Source organism: Eurytemora carolleeae, unplaced genomic scaffold (genome assembly GCF_000591075.1).
Source record: "Eurytemora carolleeae unplaced genomic scaffold, Eaff_2.0 scaffold1271, whole genome shotgun sequence".
In the NCBI taxonomy this organism is placed as follows: Eukaryota; Metazoa; Arthropoda; class Copepoda; order Calanoida; family Temoridae; genus Eurytemora; species Eurytemora carolleeae.
This window is the reverse complement of record NW_019397155.1, coordinates 6,278-28,965: the sequence shown is the minus strand read 5'-3', so window position 1 is coordinate 28,965 and position 22,688 is coordinate 6,278. Positions and strand designations below refer to the sequence as shown.

The following is a 22,688-nucleotide window of genomic DNA, read 5'->3' as shown; positions in this document are numbered from 1 at the left end:
TTTAAAATGGTGGTACACGTAATTCAAAATGAGTGACATGCCGGATTCACAATGGGAACCGTATCCCTCTATCTGAGTAACAATATGGAATTTAACTTGTTTGATTAATTCTGACAATTCTCTAATTTTCTCTGTACAAGTCACATTTTATTTTTTCCTGAGAGATAGAGTAAAGCATATCTCATATCATTGATCAGACAATGGTTTGAAGGCTACCGCTGTGGATCAAACTTGTCCCGCCCTAATGAGAGGGTCACTTTAAGTCTTAAAAACCAAACTTTTAATCATTAATTCATGTCGACAAAGTGTCTCAAATTATGAAATTTATATTTCAAGAATTGGAATAATTTCCTCTAGAGCTCTGTCTATGTTCGTAAAAGCAGTAATGTTGATTTAATATAGAAAGATAACTGTCTGCAAATTGCCTCCTAAATCACTTCTTTCCAAGATGGAGAGAGAGAGAGAGAACACCAATTTCATAAAAATTTTCACAGAAAACCTTCAACTCTAAATTCGAATATTCATGGATTTGTCACAAAATTCGCAGGAAACTGAAATTTTGTTTAAAACTTTATTTTTGTAGATTCTTTCATTTCTGTCATCTATATAGTTCCTTACAATCCCTTTATAAAGTGTATAGTGTCTAGCCTTAGATTCTTTATAATTTACAATCCCTTTATAAAGTATCTAACCTGGGATCCCTCCTTATATGCAATCCCTTTATAAAGTATCTAACCTGGGATCCTTCCTTATATGCAATCCCTTTATAAAGTATCTAACCTTGAATTCTTTCTGACATACAATCCCTTTATAAAGTATCTAACCTGGGATCCTTCCTGACATACAATCCCTTTATAAAGTATCTATCCTGGGATCCTTCTTCATATACAATCCCATTATAAAGTATCTAACCTGGGATCCTTCCTGATATACAATCCCTTTATAAAATATCTAACCAGGGATCCTTCTTCATATACAATCCCTTTATAAAGTATCTATCCTGGGATCCTTCCTGATATACAATCCCTTCATAAAGTATCTATCCTTGGATCCTTCCTGATATACAATCCCTTTATAATGTATCTAACCTGGGATCCTTCCTGATGATCATATTTCCAGCTGAAATCATTCTAGCATCCTTCTTCCAGATCAGCGTAGAAGAACCTGATATACAAATATTCTAATTTTTTATTTTTTTAAATTTTTTCTTATATTGTGGAGAAACCAGATACAGAGGTAGGCAATAAAAAAAAATAGAAATACTCTTCGCCATTTATGTGCTCCATAAAGGCACATTGCACAACGTTTGAATCTAATCATTATTTTTCTGAACCAGGGGAGCTCGTGTGAAAACAGCCTGAGCTATCTTGTAGCTCCCCGGCCACAAAATATATATTTGTAATTGTATAGTCATTTTTATTAATATGAATATTGTTAACTTGTGGCCCAATAAATAAATGATTTGATTTGATTTGATTAAAAATAAAGACGGTTTTGTTATTTATAACTCCTATATAGATATGTATAAGGAAATATGTTTTACACATTTAGCAAAGTTACAGTTACACAAAACACAAAACAAAACCTTTGTGGTATTATTAATTCAAAGAAAATATAGAAGACGACAACCATTCTGGTTTATATTGGTTAGTTTATAGAAATAATCCTTAAACATTTTTAAAATTATTTCTCTTACTTTTGTTGCATTTTTATTATTTATTTATAATCATATAAAAATTTTATATTTTTGTTGTACGATTTGTCTTGAATTGCATTTTTACCTAGGTTTTCAACCCTACAAGAGAATGTTACTGAACCTCCAATCTGCTCCTTATACACCCTAGCACACAGCTCATTAGCAAACCCAATTTAGAGGAAAGTTTAGCAGGCCGAGTTTAGAATATAGTTTAGCAGGCCCACTTTAGAATATAGTTTAGCAGGCCCACTTTAGAATATAGTTTAGCAGACCCACTTTAGAATATAGTTTTGCAGGCCCACTTTAGAATATAGTTTAGCAGGCCCACTTTAGAATACAGTTTAGCAGACCCATTTAAGAATATAGTTTAGAAGACCCAGTATATAAAATAGTTAAGTATAGACCCCAGTTTAGAGGATAGCTAGCAGACCCAGTTTAGAATATAGTTTAGAAGGCTCAGTTTAAACCCAGTACAGAGGATAGTTAGCAGAGCCAGTTTAGAATATGGTTTAACAGACCCATTTTATAATAGAGTTAAGTAGAACCAGTTTAGAATGTACTTTAGTAGATCCAGTTTAGAATAGTTAAGCAGACCCAGTTTAGAATATGGTTTAGAAGACCCAGTTTAGAATATGTAGACCCAGCTTAGAATATAGTTCAGCAGACCCGGTTTAGAATATAGTTTAGTAGATTCAGTTTAGAATATAGTTCAGCAGACCCAGTTTTGATTATGGGTAAGCAGACCCAGTTTATAATATGGTTAAGCAGACCCAGTTTATAATGTGGTTTAGCAGACCCAGTTTAGAATATAGTTAAGAAGACCCAGTTTAGAATATGGTTAAGCAGACCCAGTTTATTACCTCGGGGTAGAAATAAAGTATGGTGAGGGTGGAAGGTCTGATTTATAATGTTCGTATCTTGCTGTCTCCACCCTAGCCACCAATCTTCCTGTAACAACCAAACATATTTTAGTTTTTTTTGACAGAGCAAGAATTTTATTTATGCAAATTTGATTTCATTGCAAAAATAAAATGACAAGCAAGCAAGAAAAATGTTGACTAATACAACTGAAAAGCTTAGATTTTATCTTGAACCAAAAGCATTTATATACAGATGTAATTACTGTAAAACAACAAAAATAGTGATTTCCACATTATTTTAGATATGCATATTTTTTTTAAGATATTAAAAAAGGAAACTTTTATTAGAATTTTATCAAATTAAGCGTGTTAAATGCCTCAACTTTGTAGTTTATAATCCCTAAATCTTTGCATTCTAATTGTGTAAACCTTAAATAATTCACAATATGATTTTCAAATAGCCAAAATTTAGTACATCAAACATCAAAGGGTTTCCTTATTTAGTTGCATAAAAAAGGGGATTAAACAATTAGAGTTTGAGGCAAGTGTTGTGTTTCTTTATGTATTTAATAGTTTATATTGGTTTAGTGTGCATTGTGCATAATGAAGAGAATTTAAGTTTATTTACTGTAACAGTGGGCGAGTTTTGTTGATCTTTTACGATCAGCAATTCAAGGATAAGAGAAGTGAAAAGTTCTAACTATAAACGAATAAAGTGTAAAGAGAAGTGAAAAGTTCTAAATATAAAAAAATAAAGGTTAAAGAGAAGTGAAAAGTTCTAACTTTAAAGGAATAAAGGGTAAAGAGAAGTGTAAAGTCCTAACTGTAAAGGAATAAAGGGTAAAGAGAAGTGAAAAGTTCTAACTGTAAAGGAATAAAGGGTAAAGAGAAGTGAAAAGTTCTAATTGTAAAGGAATAAAGGGTAAATAGAAGTGAAAAGTTCTAACTATAAAGGAATAAAGGGTAAAGAGATGTGAAAAGTTCTAACTAGAAAAGAATAAAGGTTAAAGAGAAGTGAAAAGTTCTAACAGTAAAGGAAGAAAGGGTAAAAGAAGTGAAAAGTTCTAACTATAAATGAATAAAGGGTAAAGAGAAGTGAAAAGTTCTAAATATAAAGGAATAAAGGGTATAGAGAAGTGAAAAGTTCTAACTAGAAAAGAATAAAGGTTAAAGAGAAGTGAAAAGTTCTAACTGTAAAGGAATAAAGGGTAAAGAGAAGTAAAAAGTTCTAACTATAAAGTAATAAAGGGTAAAGAGAAGTGAAAAGTTCTAACTATAAAGGAATAAAGGGTAAAGAGAAGTGAAACGTTCTATAAAGGAAATATTCGTAAATTAGAGCACTCTAAAAGAGAATATTCTTAAAATCTAACGAATGGATGGATTGATGGTGTCACATTGTGTAGAGCATGGCAAAGGTTTAGATTATTTCCAAACAAAATCTTCAATTTATTTAAATAAAATCTTAAGATTTAGTCATGGGTAAATAATGGCTTTAAGTCTTAATTTCAAAATTATATTTAAATGTTTTTTTTTATGAGAAACTGACTGTAAATGGTTTGTTTGTGCGACCTCCGCGGTTTATTAATGTAAAACTAATTCGAGTCAGTAATCAATTAATTACGGAAGGGTATAATTTAGAAACAATTTCAGGACTCCACTAAAAAGCCTTTCATCGTTTCCAATACTTGGAAGTTAGAACTGAGTTTGTTTTTCCCCCCGTAGCCTTTTAAAGTTTACAATATTGTTTATAAACATGTCGACATTCTTGAATATTTCTTAATAGAGATTCAAGAAAACCCTTTTAATTTATTATGTAGATAAAAATCATTCTCAATTTTTTGTAATATTTGCTGTTAGAAGTTCTCAAAATTTGAGAAGAGTTTAAAATTCTTCTTTGAACTAAATAAAAAGTTTATAGAAATTTGTTATTTCTATTTACCTATGGATAAAACTGTGATCAAAATGTTCAAATTGATGGATTCCCGCATTTTAGATTTATTCTTATTTTCCGTGAAACCGCTGAAATGTCAGTCTCCGCTCTGGAAGACGACTGAAAGTTCTGTCTCCGAAGTGGCCGGTTGATTGGGATAATTCGGTTTCCTTGATTCTCCACAATCAACAGTTTTGCTCTGAAACAAACAAATATTTATTATTATTATTATTTTTATTATTACTATTGTTTAGTTATTTATTGTAAGCAAACAATAAAACTGAAACATGGAATTGAATTAGCTTGCATTTCTAATCGTTTCAATCATTCAATACATGCAGTCTAAATACTTAAAAACAGGAATTTTTGGACTAAAAGACCAAATTTAATGAATGGTAAGAAGTAATTGAACTACATTGACAAAGTTGAACAACTTTTCTTGAGTTTAAGAGAAGTGGTTCAAGGTTTAACTTTATTTTACTAGTTCTCACTGTTCATTAAACTGTGTGGTTCCTCTGGTTAGCAGATGTATATTTATGTTTCACATAATTTAGCGATTGACGAGGAAAAAGAAACTAAGAAAAATAAAATGAGAAAAGTATCATCGTAGAGGCTGGTTTAGGAAAAGCAGCGTCATTTTGGATTTGAACCGAACTGCACAACATCACACTTAGACGCGAGTTTTAATTTAGACATAGATTAGAATAATAAATCCATTTGTGACAGAATAGCCAGGGATGGGCAAACTTACAGCTTTAAAGAAATAATGAAAAATTTCGACAACGAACGGGACTTAACTGTAAATGTGTTACAATTCACGAATGAAAAGAAAGAACTTTTTATCAGATAAAAGGTTTAGGGATTCAACAACATGTGGAACTAACATCTACTTTATTTAACTCTATGAGGTTTGGACCATTATCAACAACAATTTTAAACTGGGTGTAAGGATACTTTTGTGAGTCTAATATGTCTAATACGGCTCGAGGATCACTTAAAATAAGGTCTACAGTACCTTTAAAGCACAGAAAGAAACTTTAATTGATTTGTATAAAACGATAATGTTACGTTAATTGGACGGATTTAAAAGAATATAACGTGCCCAGTCCTAGATTTGTAGGGAATGGTGAGAAGGAGATGACCAGAGCCCAAAACTTAAAACGTTATGAAAAAGGGGGTTAGGCAATTTTGTTGATATAAATTTGTTTGTTATGAAATATTTTTTTTATTAAGTTTCTTCATATTCTCCATTTTTTTAAATCTCTGAAATCAAAATCTACACAAATGCTAAGAGTTTCGTTTATGGATACAATTTTAAATTTTGGGCTCAGAGCCCGAAATTTAAAAGAGTATCGGCGGAATTTGTAAACAATAATAGATGCATCAGTGTTCGTCTAGTATCAGAGGAGGAACAAAGCATTTAATTTTTATAATTTTGATAATTATAATTGATAGTTTCCTCTGACCAGAATATTTCATTGATTATTTTTGTGAAAATGGATTCCATGTCAGGCTGTGACATCCGTCTTGTGTTTACTTTTCCGCCGAAAAGACTGTACACTGCAGTACAAAAAATGCGTACACCTCTGAAATAACTTTCCTTGCATTAGTACCTTGGTTGGAGATGAAACTCTAATGTTTGGTTAATAAATGAAGTAGAACTAAAGATGCAAGTATGAAGGTCTCCTACCATCTCTATAGTTGGAGAATATATGATTATGAATCTATTACAATAATACAAACAACAATAATACAATCATTATTCTATTGTATATTATTGTATACTCAGGATATTAATATATTTGTTGCAATATTCATCTTAGGCTTGTTGGGACAGATCAGAAAACTAATAATATGAATAGCAAACCCCAATTCACGCTGCATTATATGATAAGAGATAATGCGGTATTTGCGTAGCACAGCAATTTGTATTTTCACAAACTAGTGAGACCGGGCCATTTTGAAGAGCATTATACACTTTACCCTTTTAGATAAAAGAATAAAAAAGATATTTTCTATATTAAGTATTGAGTAGTGAGCCACCTTGAAACTAAAACAAGTTTTTTTCTTAAAAATATATTTCTTATTTAAAATTTCTAAAGCACTTAGAATTAAACTCAAGGTATTTTTACTTTACAGAGATAACATAAATCTCAGGAAAATTAACAATTTATGTTCTAGATTCATTCTACACTAATTTAAGGCAGAGGAAACATGTGTCATTTCTAGAAAATGTTTTGAAATTGTAGATTTACTAGAAATTTTTTAATTCAAATTTTCAAATTAAATTAATAATTATTGATCAAACACCGCCAATGAATTAAAATGAAGTCGTCAACATCTTCGAGAAATTTTACGAACTTTTCAATTGAAAAATATCGTCAAATAAACATCATCGATTCCAAACATTTCCTGAGTAATTACTGACAACAAATTAGTGTATTAATTTATATTGTGGAAGATAATTATATTATTTATAGTTAAATAATTTATAATTATTAATCATTATTAGAAATAAGAGAACCCATTAATTAAAGCACGCAAGCAAAATAGTCCTTTTAGAAATGAAAAAAGGGAGGGGGGGGGGACATGACTTAATAATGACTTCATACAAATTAATTACCTTTTCTGTGAATTAAAGTGGGTTTACATAATGGAAAAATACAGGAGAATAAATGATCTAGTAAATCTTCGAAAATTTATATGATCTCATTTGTTAGATGCATTCAGAATATAATAGCATTAAAGAACGATAAACTGATCAACGAAAGGATGAATAAAGGGAAGGATGAATGATTAATATAAAGCATGAATAATGAATATTATGGATAAATATAAAGGATGAATATAAAGGATAAATGATGAATATGAAAGAAGAATGGTGAGTATGAAGGATGAATGATAAATATGAAGGATAAATGATGAATATGAAAGATGAATGATGAATATGAAAGATAAATGATGAATATGAAAGATGAATGATGAATATGAAAGATGAATGATGAATATGAAAGATGAATGATGAATATGAAAGATGGATGATGAATATGAAAGATGAATGATGAATATGAAAGATTAATGATGAATATGAAAGACGAATGATGAATATGAAAGATGAATGATGAATATAAAAGATGAATGATGAATATGAAAGATGAATGATGAATATGAAAGATGAATGATGAATTTGAAAGATAAATGATGAATATGAAACATATATGATGAATATGAAGGATAAATGATGAATATTAAGGATGAATGAGTGAAAGAATGAATGATGCTAAAAAGATCTTCAGAATTTCCAAAATGAACTGTAAATCTTCCTGCAGTAGAAAACAGGGGGAAATTAAAGAAAATAAATTTAATTCTGACACCTTGCATTTCCATTTATTCGTCTTCAATGAAAACCCTTTAAATCCAATATCTGGTTTCAAATAACAACTTTTAAAGCATTTATGAAAATATACAAGATTTTAAGATTTAAACTTCTGAACTCAGCAGTTAGCGTTTAAAAATTAGAAGATATTTTGTTTAGACTTTTACGTTAAAACTTCCTACGTAGATAGATATGGTTTAAAAAAACTATTTTTACCATTTAACGTTGGTTATATTAACGTTTTAATAAATGAATAATTTAGACCAACTCGCGTTTAACCCTATCCCCGCTGGGGTACTTGAAAACCAGGATACGCAGGGTATATTGGTAAATAAATATATATATATATATATATATTTATCCACAAGATATACAGGTCTCTAAACAAGATATACAGGTCTATCCACAAGATATACAGGTCTATCCACAAGATAAACAGGTCAATTTACAAGATATACAGGTATATCCACAAGATATACAGTGCTATCCACAAGATATACAGGGCTATCCACAAGATATACAGGTATATCCACAAGATATACAGGTCTATCCACAAGATAAACAGGTCAGTTTACAAGATATACAGGTATATCCACAAGATAAACAGGGCTATCCACAAGGTATACAGGTCTATCCACAAGATAAACATGTCAATTTACAAGATATACAGGCCTATCCACAAGATATACAGGGCTATCCACAAGATATACAGGTATATCCACAAGATATACAGGTCTATCCACAAGATATACAGTTCTATCCACAAAATATACAGGTCTATCCACAAGATATACAGGTCTATCCACAAGATATACAGGTCTATCCACAAGATATACAGGGCTATCAACAATATATTAAGGTATATTCACAAGATATACAGGGCTATCTACAAGAAATACAGATCTATCCACAAAATATTAAGGTATATCTACAAGATAAACAGGGCTATCTACAAAGACATGTTTCCGAAACTGAAATTTTTAATTCTTGGTTTCCTGCAACTGTGAACTTGCTTAATTTTTTCATTTAATAAAATTTATTTAGACGCTTAAGACAGCATCAAACTATTATAATTCTTAGGTAAATTCTCATTCATGAAGGGGTACTAGGTAGGATCTTTTTCACTTTTTTGAAAACGATCGTTTCGTTTTAAAAACGACGAAGAAATAAGAAAAAAAACGAAGCTAAAAATTGAAATTAATTGTCATAAAACTTTTAAAAAAACGATAGTTTAAAAAAACAGTTATTAATTTTGTTTTAAAAGTTCAAAACGAGTGGTCCATTATCGAAACTATCGCTTTTTTCTTGAGACGAAACGATTGTTTTTAGAAGAAAAAAAAAACGATCGTTTTTATAAGCGATTGATAACGAACGACTTCTGGGTAACCTGTCTGCAAACATGAAAACCAATTTTTGAAAACTTATTTTTTTTCCGAAATTGCTGAAAGGAAAAGATACAAGAGTTTTTAGAACAAAACTAAAATATATGTGAGATTATGAACTACAGGGTTACCCACAAAATATGAGAATTCACATAATTTCTTAGCATTTAGCAGCTACAAGACAAATCAGATTTAATCTGTCAGTTAAGATTTTTTTATATTATTTTTATGCATTTTTGTCCCAAATTTAGGAAAAAAATCGGATATTTCAAAAATGTAAGCACATGGTCACATACCAAGTTTTTCCGAACCGATGTTTCTGTAAATATAAACAATTTTGAAACCTTTAAAGTTTACGATAGAAAATTACTCACCTATTTCTGTTCACATTTTGAACTGCAGTTTGAGTTTAATGAAGTTCAAGAGTGCCCTCGTATTTCACGAACTTTTTACAATTGTACTTTGTTATTTTTCTACTTTAGAGTACATACACTTGGTAAAAGATAGTGCATAAGCCACAGATAAGCCTCTTACTCTGTTCTTTAGTCAACTGAAAGGTACCGACTCCCGAAATTCCCCCTTGAAGTACGACAATCCCCCCCCACCACCCCGGTCCGAGTAGACTCGTAGTCGTAGAACCTTGATTCCCCGACTCCAACCCGGTTCAAAGTTCCGGTGTTCCTGGACCCCGCTCCTTCCCTTTTATCTATTTATTCTTAAATCCTTTCTCATAGCTATACAAGATTTGTTTCTTACTAAATACATCTTATCGATATATATAATAGTTTGGGTAAGGTTTGATAGATATCTGGACCGAGCGCTGCAGCTGATGGTTTAAACTGCGCTCCCCTAGACAATCTACAAACGTGCGGAAGGAAGGTTTCGAAAGCTATACCAGAGAGAATGCTCAGAGGCGGATACAGGGGGGGCGTGGGGACATTTGCCCCCCCCCCCTGAATTTGGAATTTTTTGTTCCTATTTTCAGAATAGCTTCTCAATAGCATGCTTAAGGGAAAGAAACCCTAGTGCAAAACAGGAAAAATATCTGTCTCATTAAACTATAATGTGTGAAAAGTTAAAAATCTAGTTTTAGTCATTAATTTTGACTTTTTTGAGTCCTTTTAAGTAAAAAAAAAATTTTCGCCTGCGCTGCGATTTTTTGTTCCTAATTATGAATTTTTTTTGTTCCTAAAAAATCTTGCCCCCCCCCCTCACTTAAATCCTGTATCCGCCCCTAAGAATGCTTGTGTGAAATGTATTGATTGTTAGAACATGTTTTTGAGACAAAACTCTAAGAAAAAACTCATCTTCATCTATTACAATTGATTAATTGGTTTAAAATAAAACAAATTGAAAATGACGCTGAAATGTTTATTTTGCGGTTATGAGACATATTTTGAGGAATAAAAAAGAAACCATTAACTTTTAATAAACATTCGTTGATTGGTATCGATTCTTTTGATACTAGGAAAACAAGAAACAATTCTTGAAAAAAAGAAATTAAACATTTTAATATTTATTTCTTCTTGACAATGACTCATTTTACACAAAAACATTAAATAAAAATAAAAATAACCAATAAAAAATTAAAGCAGTTTATCCTAGGTTCGGACAAAAGATAAGACTCACATGACGACCTTAAACTCTTTAAATATAACATCTAAAAGTTCGATTTGGATTTCTGTCTTCAAAATTGCCTTTAATTGTTTATTGAATAATTTTGCAAATGAAGAAACAAGTGGACAGCTGCAGGGAACAATGAATGTAAGATATATAAGGCTAAATGAATTCTGTACAGTCGTCGTTAAAGTTTCCACTGTCTGGGTAACCCCTGTATACAAAAGTAACTAACATTTTAAATGTTTTGTATTTCTAAATTAAGAAGAATAAATTAAGTAGAAATTATAATGCACAACTGTTAAGAGGTTCCGTGATTACATCTTATTTATATTTTGATCTGTATCCCATATCCGTTATTTTAAGCAGTCTGTTGTTCTCAATTAGGGGTTATTTTTATTTCAGTTTGTAAATACGTAATTATTCGCTTCATATTCCTATATTCATTTTACATGCTTTAATCAGGATTCAATTAGTTAAATTTAGTGAAAAGTTGTTTTCAACTGTTGTATATTGCAAAAATTGAAAAAATTATTATAAAAATCGTTTTTATTAAATACACTTAATATAAACTGAGGGAGGAAATTTATGTAGAGCATCGTTAATCTTGAATGCTTGATCTCGATATTCAATTTGGACACTTTTCAATTGAAGGAAAAATGCTTGAAACCCCAACTAAAATTATCCCTGCCAGGGATGTTAAATAGGAATTTGATTTAATTAATTGATCTGCATAAGATGAAGATCAATACTTAATCCTGAGATTAATAACACAAACATTTTGACTTAGAAAAGCTTAAAGTTATTAATTATGGGTGAATGGATTGTTTCTCAAAGTGCAGAAAACAAGCTTATAAAATTAATAATAGACTGAACTCATGAATTTACAACATTTACGCTAAAGGTGTGTTAATGTACGTATATTAGCTTGGTACACGTTTTAAAAAAGAAACTTAAATTTTCAAATTCCATTTATCTTTGCAACCTGATGGTACGAACCATTGATATTTAAAACTTAGATTATTTAATTTAACAGAATTATTAGCTTCAAATTTCAAAAGCACATTTGGTTGCAAAGATGTTTGGAATAGAAAGTTTGAGTTTGTGGCAAAAACCCCGGTCCCTTTGTTTTTATAAAATCTATAAATTACTTACCTACTATTCTGTGACCAGGAGTACTTTCTTTATTTATATTAAATACCCCATGTGTGCATCAAAATACGAATAATATAAAAGTGTGAAAGGTTGAAAAATGATCCCTTCAATTTTTAATGCCCTCCCCTTCTCTTCTTCTCTCGTAATTCCCCTTCAACCTCCCCCCCTCCCTTTCTATTACAAACCTTTTTTTTGTCTTTTTGATAAATTGGTAAAATTGCCATTGTTTATAATATTCTTTTATTTCTGAGTAGTCATAAATAAAAAAAAACACTGGACACGTATTATACAAAAATTCATTCGGTTCAGTCGTTTTAAAGTGTTCAAGCTACAGACTCAAATAATTAAACTTTTTGAAATTCCACATCAAATTGTTTATTTTAAAAAAAGGTTTCGCCTTTTAAAGTTTGGTTCCGAACTTGCGAGTAATAAAACTGCTATTCTGATCTAAAAAAAAAGATTTCCATTTGGATTATTTTGCATTTTTATTTATTGATTAAATATAAAACTTATTTCATCTAATCCTATAAACTGCATGTATCCAAACTAACCCCTTAAATTCTCTTCATCAGTTCAGGATTAAACATATTTTACTCTTTCATTTTCGCTTCATAATAAGAAATTTGGGAGTGTATTCCCCCCTCCCCTTCATTGTCGGATTTAAGGATTAGGCTAGTTCATCTTTTCGTGTTCAGTGTTCACACCGTGGATTATAGATATAAATATAAAATATATTGTAAATATATATTTAAACATATTTAATATTCTATATAATACGGAGTCTGTGAAGCTAGTTTATATGTAACCAGACATAAAAAGATATGTTATGAAGGACGAGATTTTATAGTTATTGACAGGAGTACTTGAAGAGGAAAAGGGGGTTCACCGACATGGGGTCAAACGACAAATTTGTTCTTTTACTATTTTAAATAATTTGCTTTCTCTCATCATATTTTGAGTTAGGTTAGGTTAAGACAATTTCAGGGCCGAGCACAATTGCACCCCGCGAACGACAGGATTCCCGACTCTCTTGCACCCTCGAACGTAAAGCGATCCGACTGGAACAGCAGAGGGCCTGCCTATACGCGCATTTTCACAAGGTTTTTGCGCCCCGTGACTGGGAACAAATTGCGTGCTTTGAAAATCCGAACATTTTTGCAACCTGAGACTGGCGCACTTTCCCAGCATAGAGTTTCCCAGGGATCGGGCTGAAAGTACCAGGGTATCCTCCCCATTCACATGGCTAGCGTGTATTAAATTGGGTATCAATTTGGGTTTCCTTTCACAAAAGACCACTTATAAATAATCTTTTAATTCAGGAGCCAGACAAACGGGAGCTTAAGCTTCCATATATTCTAGCTATTCAATTTCAATCCTTAATAACTCAAAAAATATTTGACCTACAGCTTAGAGATTTTAGGTCATAAATTTTGTAGTATTTCTTCGCGTGCATGCAAAATTTCAAGGCTGTAGCTCAAAAACTCTAGGTGTGAGCGATGCCGAAAGTAGGAGCAAGACAAGGAGCTAGAATAAACTTAACAGATTTTGGTCCTGTGCCTTCATTTTTGAAGCAATTTGGCTCAAATTTCTTGGGAATCTCCCAATATGTAGGACATGACTTAAAAAAATTGTCAAGTCGCTAGCTCTCATGGCTAAAAAGTTTAAGGACACCATTTTTGAAAACTGAAATTGATGATGAACACATATGTATAACAGTTCACAAATTCTGCAGCGCTCGGCCCCCTAGCCCATCCAAGCCGCAGCGCTCGGCATCTTAAATGTGAAATAAAATGCCGTCTCTCACCTTATTTGTGGTTCGGACAGAGTGCTGCGACATTTTAAATGTTAAATAATGTGCTCTCTCTTGAAAAAAAAAGTTTGCCCTTTTGTCGCACTTTTTGACTATAGGTCGTTTTACCCTAGGTTGCGGTTTTTACCCTAGGTCGTTATACCCTATGGCATTTGACCATAGGTCGTTTGTCCCTTTATCAGTGAGTCCAGGAGATATGATCTATGCCAGGAGACATAATCTATGACAGGAGATATAATCTATTACAGGAGATATAAACAAGAACAGGAGATATAATCTATGCCAGGAGATATAATCTATGAAAGGAGATAAAATCTATGCCAGGAGATATAATCTATGACAGGAGATATGATCTATGCCAGGAGATATAATCTATGCCAGGAGATATAATCTATGACAGGAGATATAATCTATGCCAGGAGATATAATCTATGACAGGAAATATAATCTATGCCAGGAGATATAATCTATGACAGAAGATAAAATCTACGCCATGAGATATAATCTATGCCAGGAGATATAATCTATGACAGGAGATATAATCTATGACAGGAGATATAATCTATGCCAGGAGATAAAATCTATGACAGGAGATATAATCTATGCCAGGAGATATAATCTATGCCAGGAGATAAAATCTATGCCAGGAGATATAATCTATGACAGGAGATATAATCTATGACAGGAGATATAATCTATGACAGGAGATATAAACTAGGACGGGGATATAAGATAAGATAAGATAATATAAAGTTTATTGCTAAAATAAATGTATCTGTATACAGATAGAGTTTACAATCACAAAATTGATGATTATATTAACAGTACAAGTATAAAGCAATTAGGTGGAAAATAGCTCTTGGCTGTTTTGATTATTTTTTCCACCTAATTTTAGTAATAATAACAAAATATTTCAATTAAATAAATTTAAGGAGAACGATTAGAGATAAGGGTGCGAATTTATCATATGCAAAATAGTTTATACATTAATTCGAATAACTAGAGTTTAAAGTAATTTTCTGACATGTACAGAACAAATATCAAAGCATATTGAAACATATCTAATTAGTTTTACATGATATAATACAGGAGATATAAACTAGGACGGGGATATAATAGTAGGACAGGAGATATAAACTAGGACAGGGATATAATACTAGGACAAGAGATATAAACTAGGACGGGGATATAATAGTAGGACAGGAGATATAAACTAGGACGGGGATATAATACTAGGACAGGAGATATAAACTAGGACGGGGATATAATACTAGGACAGGAGATATAAACTAGGGTGGGGATATAATACTAGGACAGGAGATATAAACTAGGGTGGGGATATAATACTAGGACAGGAGATATAAACCAGGACAGGAGATATAATACTATGAATGCAGAATGAAGTGCTGATACGTACGGTTCATAACCCTTTTAGAGAATATTCTAGCGTTGGATGGACAGGTGTTATTCAAAGCTCTAACAATACGCGGAACCTCATGAAATGATGAATAAGATATTTTAATCTTGAGCTTAGCAGAGACATTAGCAGTATTTTAAAAGCAGTAGCACAATGTGAATTCTAATGTCAAAACACTGTCAAAGTCTATTAATAAAATAAGGAATTAAAAATATTGAATACAGAGCTGAACCATTCAACGGGAATTAAACATATTTGGTTCGACAGGACTTGAATACATAATGATTAATGAATACTGTGATAGTTAGAATATAAGGATACCATTTTTAAACATAGAGTCAAGAGATGGTACTTTTTTATTCAAGAACGGTTAAATTTGTATAAACAATTTAACTAATGGAAGAATAAGGAACCACACCATAATGTTGTCATGGGAGCAAGAGATCCAGGGAACCAGGCTACTTGAGAACCAAAAGAACTATTTGAACCAAGGGAACCTTGGAACTAAAGAACCTAAAGAACTATTGTAACCAAGGGAACCAGGGAGCTATAGAACCAAAATAACTATGGGAACCAAAAGAACCATGGGGACCAAGGGAATCAAGGTTACTATGGGAACCAATGGAACTATGGGAACCAAGAGAACCAAAAGAACCATGGGAACCAAAAGAACCATGGAAATCAAGGGAACTAGGGAACTAGAGAATCAAAGAACTATGTGAACCAAGAGAACCATGGGAACCAAAAGAACCATGAGAACCAAAAGAACCAAGAGAACCAGGGAACTAAAGAACCAAAAGAACTATTGGAACCAAGGGAACCATGGGAACCAGGGAACTTAGGGCCATGAGACCATAGAACCAGAAAACCATGAAACCAGTTAAAAGAGACCGCAACTAATGCAGCACTAAAGGGTAGAGACCGTTCCCTTATTCGGGTAATTTGAGGGTAAATTAAAATTAAATAGCCTTTTAGTTATTCATTGGTATTAGCCATACTTTTCAAAGACAACTGTGGCCTGAGAAAAAGCCGACTTATCATTCAGAATTCCAGCGCAAAGGTATGATACCTTTGCATTTATACAATTTGATGCCTTTTGTCTAGTCAATGATTTTTAAAAATTTTCAAATATTTAGTTAAATTGTAGTATCTTATAATTAATTGTAAATATTTATCTTTATATAAAAGTGTTAATTTGTTAAATCATGGTTGAACACGAAAAATGTGAATTTCTTGATCATTCTAAAATCAAAAGTTCTTATATTTTATTATAGAATGGCTGACACATGATGTCCTTGAAATATGATAATTTTAGATTTTATTGTGCTGTTCTGTTGTTTCTGAAAAAAAAAACGATTAAATGGTGTCTAGGCGAAGGTATCATACCTTTCTGCTGGAATTCTAAACGATAAATCGGCTTTTTCTCCAGTCATAGATATCTTTGAAAAGTCAAACTAATACCAATAAATAGCGTATAGGCTAATTGAGGACGCACAAAGAGAACGCACATTGTTGACGCACAGTGAGGACTTACATAGGGGACGCACATTGAGGACGCACATATTGCAATTACGCACAGTTGAGCAAAGTGTAATATTAGAATTATTGAGGACACACTAAAAATGTAAAATAAAATTAATAAAAATATCCAAAATACATGATCTATTCATTACAAATATCCATCTATCCATGTGTTCTAAATATGGATAAAATGATGAATAAACGAGCAAAAATATATAATCTATTCATTACAAATATCCATCTATCCATGTGTTCTAAATATGGATAAAATGATGAATAAACGAGCAAAAATATATGATCTATTCATTATAAATATCCATCTATCCATGTGATCTAAATATGGATAAACTGATGAATAAACTAGCAAAAATATATGATCTATTCATTATAAATATCCATCTATCCATGTGATCTAAATATGGATAAAATGTTGAATAAACGAGCAAAAATATATGATTTATTCATTACAAATATCCATCTATCCATGTGTTCTAAATTTGGATAAAATGATGAATAAACAAACAAAATATATGATCTATTCATTATAAATATCCATCTATCCATGTGTTCTAAATATGGATAAAACGATGAATAAACGAGCAAAAATATATGATCTATTCATTATAAATACCCATCTATCCATGTGATCTAAATATGGATAAAATGATGAATAAACGAGCAAAGTTTGAGGAAGGAATGCAAAGAAAGGGATAAAGATATAATCCCTGGATTCTAGACCGGATCCAATGTATTAAACAACTCTTCAACTAATAATATTTTCATAAAAGAATTGGATAAGATTACATTCAAGATTATCTGTCTGGAGGAGAGGGGGGGGGGGTATTAATGCATTATCCCTAAGATAAGGAGGATCTTAAGTATAAGAATATTTTATATAATTTTCAATATAAAATACATTTCAATGTAAAGTTGTTTCCTCAATTTCCATGTGACAGTTTAATCCTTTGTCTAAACTAAAAGAAGAGAGATCTACTTGTTTTCTACTTGACAATTGATAATTTTGTTTTGTCGTTTCTTCATAATCGGGAATGATCGTAATTCTTTGGCTTTTCAAGATAAATGTATTTTACAACGAAAAGTTTGATTTTCAAATTTAATTTTTTGTTTGTTCAGAAGCTCTGCGACATTATAACTGTTAACAAAATGAATATTTAATTTTCTTTAATTTTCATGAGTTTGTTTAGTTTAAACCTGATATTAAGTCAGTTCTTAGTAGTTTAATTTAATTTAATAATTTCAGTTTACATGGTTTTATTTAATTAACTCTGATTATATTTGTAGATATATGAATATGATTCCCAGAAAATAACTTAATTAAAATGCTAAATGTTAACAAAGTAATTAAAGTAGAAAAATAAAGTAGAATTTTTAGGCTCATCTGGAAACCAAAGGGGAAAAAGTAGGAGAAATATTGAGGTACAGTGGAAGAAGTAGGAGGGATTATCAGGTACAGTGGAAGGAGTAGCAGGGATTATCAGGTACAAGAGAAGGAGTAGGAGGGATTATCAGGTACAGGGGAAAGAGTAGGAGGGATTATCAGGTACAGTGGTAGGAGTAGGAGGGATTATCAAGTGCAGGGGAATATTTAGGAGGGATTATCAAGTACAGGGGAAGATGTAGGAGGGATTATCAGGTACAGGTGAAAGAGTATGAGGGATTATCAGGTACAGTGGAAGGAGTAGTAAGGATTATCAGGTACAGGGGAAAGAGTAGGAGGGATTATCAGGTACTGGGGAAGGAGTAGGAAGGATTTTAAGATACAGGGGAAAGAGTAGGAGGGATTATCAGGAACAGGGAAAGGTGTAGGAAAGATTATCAGGTACTGGGAAGAAGTAGGAAGGCTTATTAGGAACAGGGGAAGGAGTAGGATGGATTATCAGGAAGAGTGGAAGGAGTAGAAAGGATTACCAGGTACAGGTGAAGGAGTAGGATGGATTATTAGGTACAGTGGAAGGAGTAGTAAGGATTATCAGGTACTGGGGAATGAGTAGGAGGGTTTATCAGATACAGGGGAAGGAGTAGCAGGTATTATCAGGTACAGGGAAGGAGTAGGAGATTTTATCAGGTACAGGGGAAGGAGTACGAAGGATTATCAGGTACAGGGGAAGGAGTAGTAAGGATTATCAGGTACAGGGGAAGGAGTAGGAGGGATTATCAGGAACAGTGGAAGGAATGGATAGGATTATCAGGTGCTGGGGAAGGAGTAAAAAGGCTTATTAGGAACAGGTGAAGGAGTAGTAGGGATTATCAGGAACCGTGGAAGGATTATCAGGTGCTTGGGAAGAAGTAGGAAGGCTTATTATGAACAGTGGAAGGAGTAGGTGGGATTATCAAGTACAGGGGAAGATGTAGGGATCAATGGATTATAAAGGAAGGAATGATTAGTTGCATTTAGATCTAAATTAGAAACTCGGATTTTAGAACAGGGTTTTCCTTACTCTTTAAGAGATGCGTATTGCGTATAGCTGCAGTTTAAATTCAATTTTTTTTCTTGAGTTGAAGTAAATGTGATTTAGGATTTCTAGTATTGAGGAACGAATACTGTAGATAGGATTCCAGCTGAGATATTCAGATAATTATTTAAAATTTTACAATTTATTCTGCCAGGGAGGATTCAAACATAGAGATTCAGGATGTGTTTTGCCAGGGAGGATTCAAACATAAAGATTTAGGATTTATACTACCAGGGAGGATTCAAACATAAAGATTCAGGATAAGTTCTGCCAGGGAGGATTCAAATATAGAGATTCAGGATGTGTTCTGCCAGGGAGGATTAAAACATAGAGATTCAGGATGAGTTCTGCCAGGGAGGATTCAAACATAAAGATTTAAGATTTTATTTTGCCAGTGAGGATTCAAACAAAGAGAGATTTAGGATTTATACTACCAGGGAGGACTGAAAAGTGAAGATTCAGGATTTTTTTTGCCAGTGAGGATTCAAACATTGAGAGATTTGGGATATATTTTGCCAGTGAGGATTCAAACATTGAGATTTAGGATGTATTTTGCCAGGGACGGATTCAAACAGAGAGCTTTAAGATTTATTTTGCTAGGGAGGATTCAAACAGAGAGCTTTGAGATTTATTTTGCACAGGGAGGATTCAAGATTCAGGATGTATTTTGTCAGGGAGGATTAAAAAATAGAGATTCAGGATGTATTTTGCCAGGGAGGATTCAAGCATAAAGGTTAAGGGTGTATTTTTCCAGAAATGATTTATTCTTCCAGGGAGTATAGAAATAAAGATTTAGGATTTATTTTGCCTCTCCTTTATTAGTTATCCTCCCTGTATACTAATGCATTCATTTCCCAGCAGTTTTCCAACCGGTGAATGCTGATTAATGGATGAATGATCCCATACTGAGATCTGAGGATACTGAAGGGGGGGAGGGGAGTCCACATGGGATGGGGGAGAGCGTATTCGGATCGAAACTTTGAAAGGGGTGAACGAATATTAATTAAATTTTGGTCTTCTTCTTTGTTTTTATCTCTTGCTTATGGAGTTACCAATAAATGATAAAAATTGTCAGTAAGGACGACTCTACCCAATTAAACCAGTTTTGATTCTTTTTTTTAGCGGATCCCTTCAGCTGTACACCAGTTTCTTTTTTGTGGATCCCTTCAGCTGTACACCAGTTTCTTTTTTTGTGGATCCCTTCAGCTGTACACCAGTTTCTTTTTTAGTCGATCCCTTCAACTGTACACCAGTTTCTTTTTTTGTGGATCCCTTCAGCTGTACACCAGTTTCTTTTTTTTTGTCAATGCATTTAATAAACAGTAAAAACTACAGGGTTGAAAACAGCGATGTTTTTCACAATTTTTTTTAAAATATTTGTTTGCTTCGGGTATTAGGTATAAAAACCTTGAAATGTGCCAAAACATTACAAATTAAAAAAAAATAAAGAAAAATGCGAGAAACTAATTTTTGTTTTGAAAAAATGAAATGTCCGTAAAAAATTATGAGAAAGCGTTTAGTCATTTCAGCTATTTAAATTTTAACCTTCAAATATTTGGATAATTTAAAGATTTCAGGTCGTCAAATAATTCTCATTATTTGCGAGTCACTCTGTAGCTGAAATCGGATGATGAATGAATTAAACAAAATCTGGAAGAGAAGGATTTGTGTCTGTAAGGCAGAAAATTAAAACTGAATGAAGAAGGCCCCCATACTGACTTAGGTATTTCAAGGCAGTAGTAAATAAATCACTGGAAGCAAGCAAGTCTATAGCGTTTCATCACCTGGAAACTAAACAGAACTAAATATTAGAAATTCGAGAAATGAAAAAAATTTTATCTCTTGCACTTTAATATGATTATTGCACCTTTATCACAATCCAAAGATGTATAATGCTTCAAAATAAATGTCCGTCACCATTTAGAGATTAAACACATTTCAATCTAGAAAAACGACAATATCTTCCACATTATTATTCAGATAAAGATTTAACGGGTAATATTGTTGTTTGGGCTTGCTCTTCTCTAGCATGGACGTTCACTTGATTAATGACAAACCTTTAAGGTCATACTTCTGTTAAAGAATAGTACATAAATGGTTATTGATTAAAAAATATAGTAATATTAATAGAGTAAATCGGCATTTAGAATTAATTTAAATTTTCGACGTTTTGGTTTGTTCCAATTGGGGATGATTTGATAAGTCCAAAGACTAATTTAAATTAGGATTTTAAACAAATGAGACAATTTCCTATTTTTCAAGATCACATCCTTAGACCTGCTAAATATTTTTTTGAATGGCAAAGAAGAACATTTTTAACAATTTGAAAACGCCTGTAAACATGCTTCATTAATTAAACACTTCAATTCAAACATATTATCCAAAACCTTTCGATGATTATTTCAAGAATTGTCATTTCAGGGTATATGATACCTAAACGTTTTCTAAGGATCGGGTTCAGAATTCTAGATCCTTTTAAATACTCCCTGAACCCTGTGTGTTATTAGGAGCAAGCAAGGATTAGTTTAAGTCTATAAAAAGTGTCAATAATCCCAAATAGAAACCTTATAAGGATTAATAAAAACCTTATTATCATCATTATTCAGAAATTGTTAATTTTGCAAAATTTTACTCAATTCGCTCCAGCAACTAAAGAGAAGTTTTATAAAAACTATAACTATAAAAACGATGAAACTTCAGTTTAATCATTAAACATATAAATGAGATTGGTTCTATTAAACCTAACTGCGATTGGTTCTATTAAGCCTAAATTTCGATTGGTTCTATCAAACCTATAAATGAGATTGGTTCTATTAAACCTATAAATAAGATTGGTTCTATTAAACCCAAATGAGATTGGTTCTATTAAACCTAAATGAGATTGATTCTATTAAACCTAAATGAGATTGGTTCTATTAAACCTAATTGAGATTGGTTCAATTAAACCTAAATGAGATTGGTTCTATTAAACTTATAAATGAGATTGGTTCTATTAAACCTAATTGAGATTGGTTCTATTAAACCTAATTGAGATTGGTTCTATTAAACTTATTAATGAGATTGGTTCTATTAAACCTAAATGAGATTGGTGCTAATAAACCTGTAAATGAAACTGTTTCTATTAAACCTACAATGATATTGGTTCTATATTAAATTTAAAAATGATGTTGGTATTATTAAACCTATAAATGAGATTGGTTATATAAACCTATAAATGAGATTGATATTATAAAACCTATAAGTAAGATTGGCTCTATTAAACCTTTAAATGAGATTGGTGCTAATAAACCTGTACATGAGATTGCTTCTATTAAACCTACAATTATATTGGTTCTATATTAAATTTAAAAATAATATTGGTATTATTAAACCTATAAATTAGATTGGTATTATTAAACCTATAAATGAGATTGGTTCTATATTATAAAACCTATAAGTAAGATTGGCTCT

At 31.9% G+C, this 22,688-nt stretch overlaps 1 protein-coding gene across 1 annotated transcript in view; it reads right to left on the bottom strand.

Moving 5' to 3' along the window:
* Positions 1-9,798, bottom strand: part of LOC111712383 (limbic system-associated membrane protein) — a 39,405-nt gene extending 29,607 nt beyond the window's left edge. Inside the window, exons 1-5 of the mRNA XM_023486969.1 lie at positions 9,619-9,798; positions 4,496-4,685; positions 2,557-2,644; positions 1,782-1,840; positions 1,089-1,164 (exon numbers count right to left, since the gene is read on the bottom strand). Coding sequence (XP_023342737.1) covers positions 1,089-1,164; positions 1,782-1,840; positions 2,557-2,644; positions 4,496-4,544 — 272 coding nt within the window. The 5' untranslated portion in view covers positions 4,545-4,685; positions 9,619-9,798. The remainder of the gene's footprint in view (positions 1-1,088; positions 1,165-1,781; positions 1,841-2,556; positions 2,645-4,495; positions 4,686-9,618) is intronic.
* Positions 9,799-22,688: the final 12,890 nt, after the last annotated feature.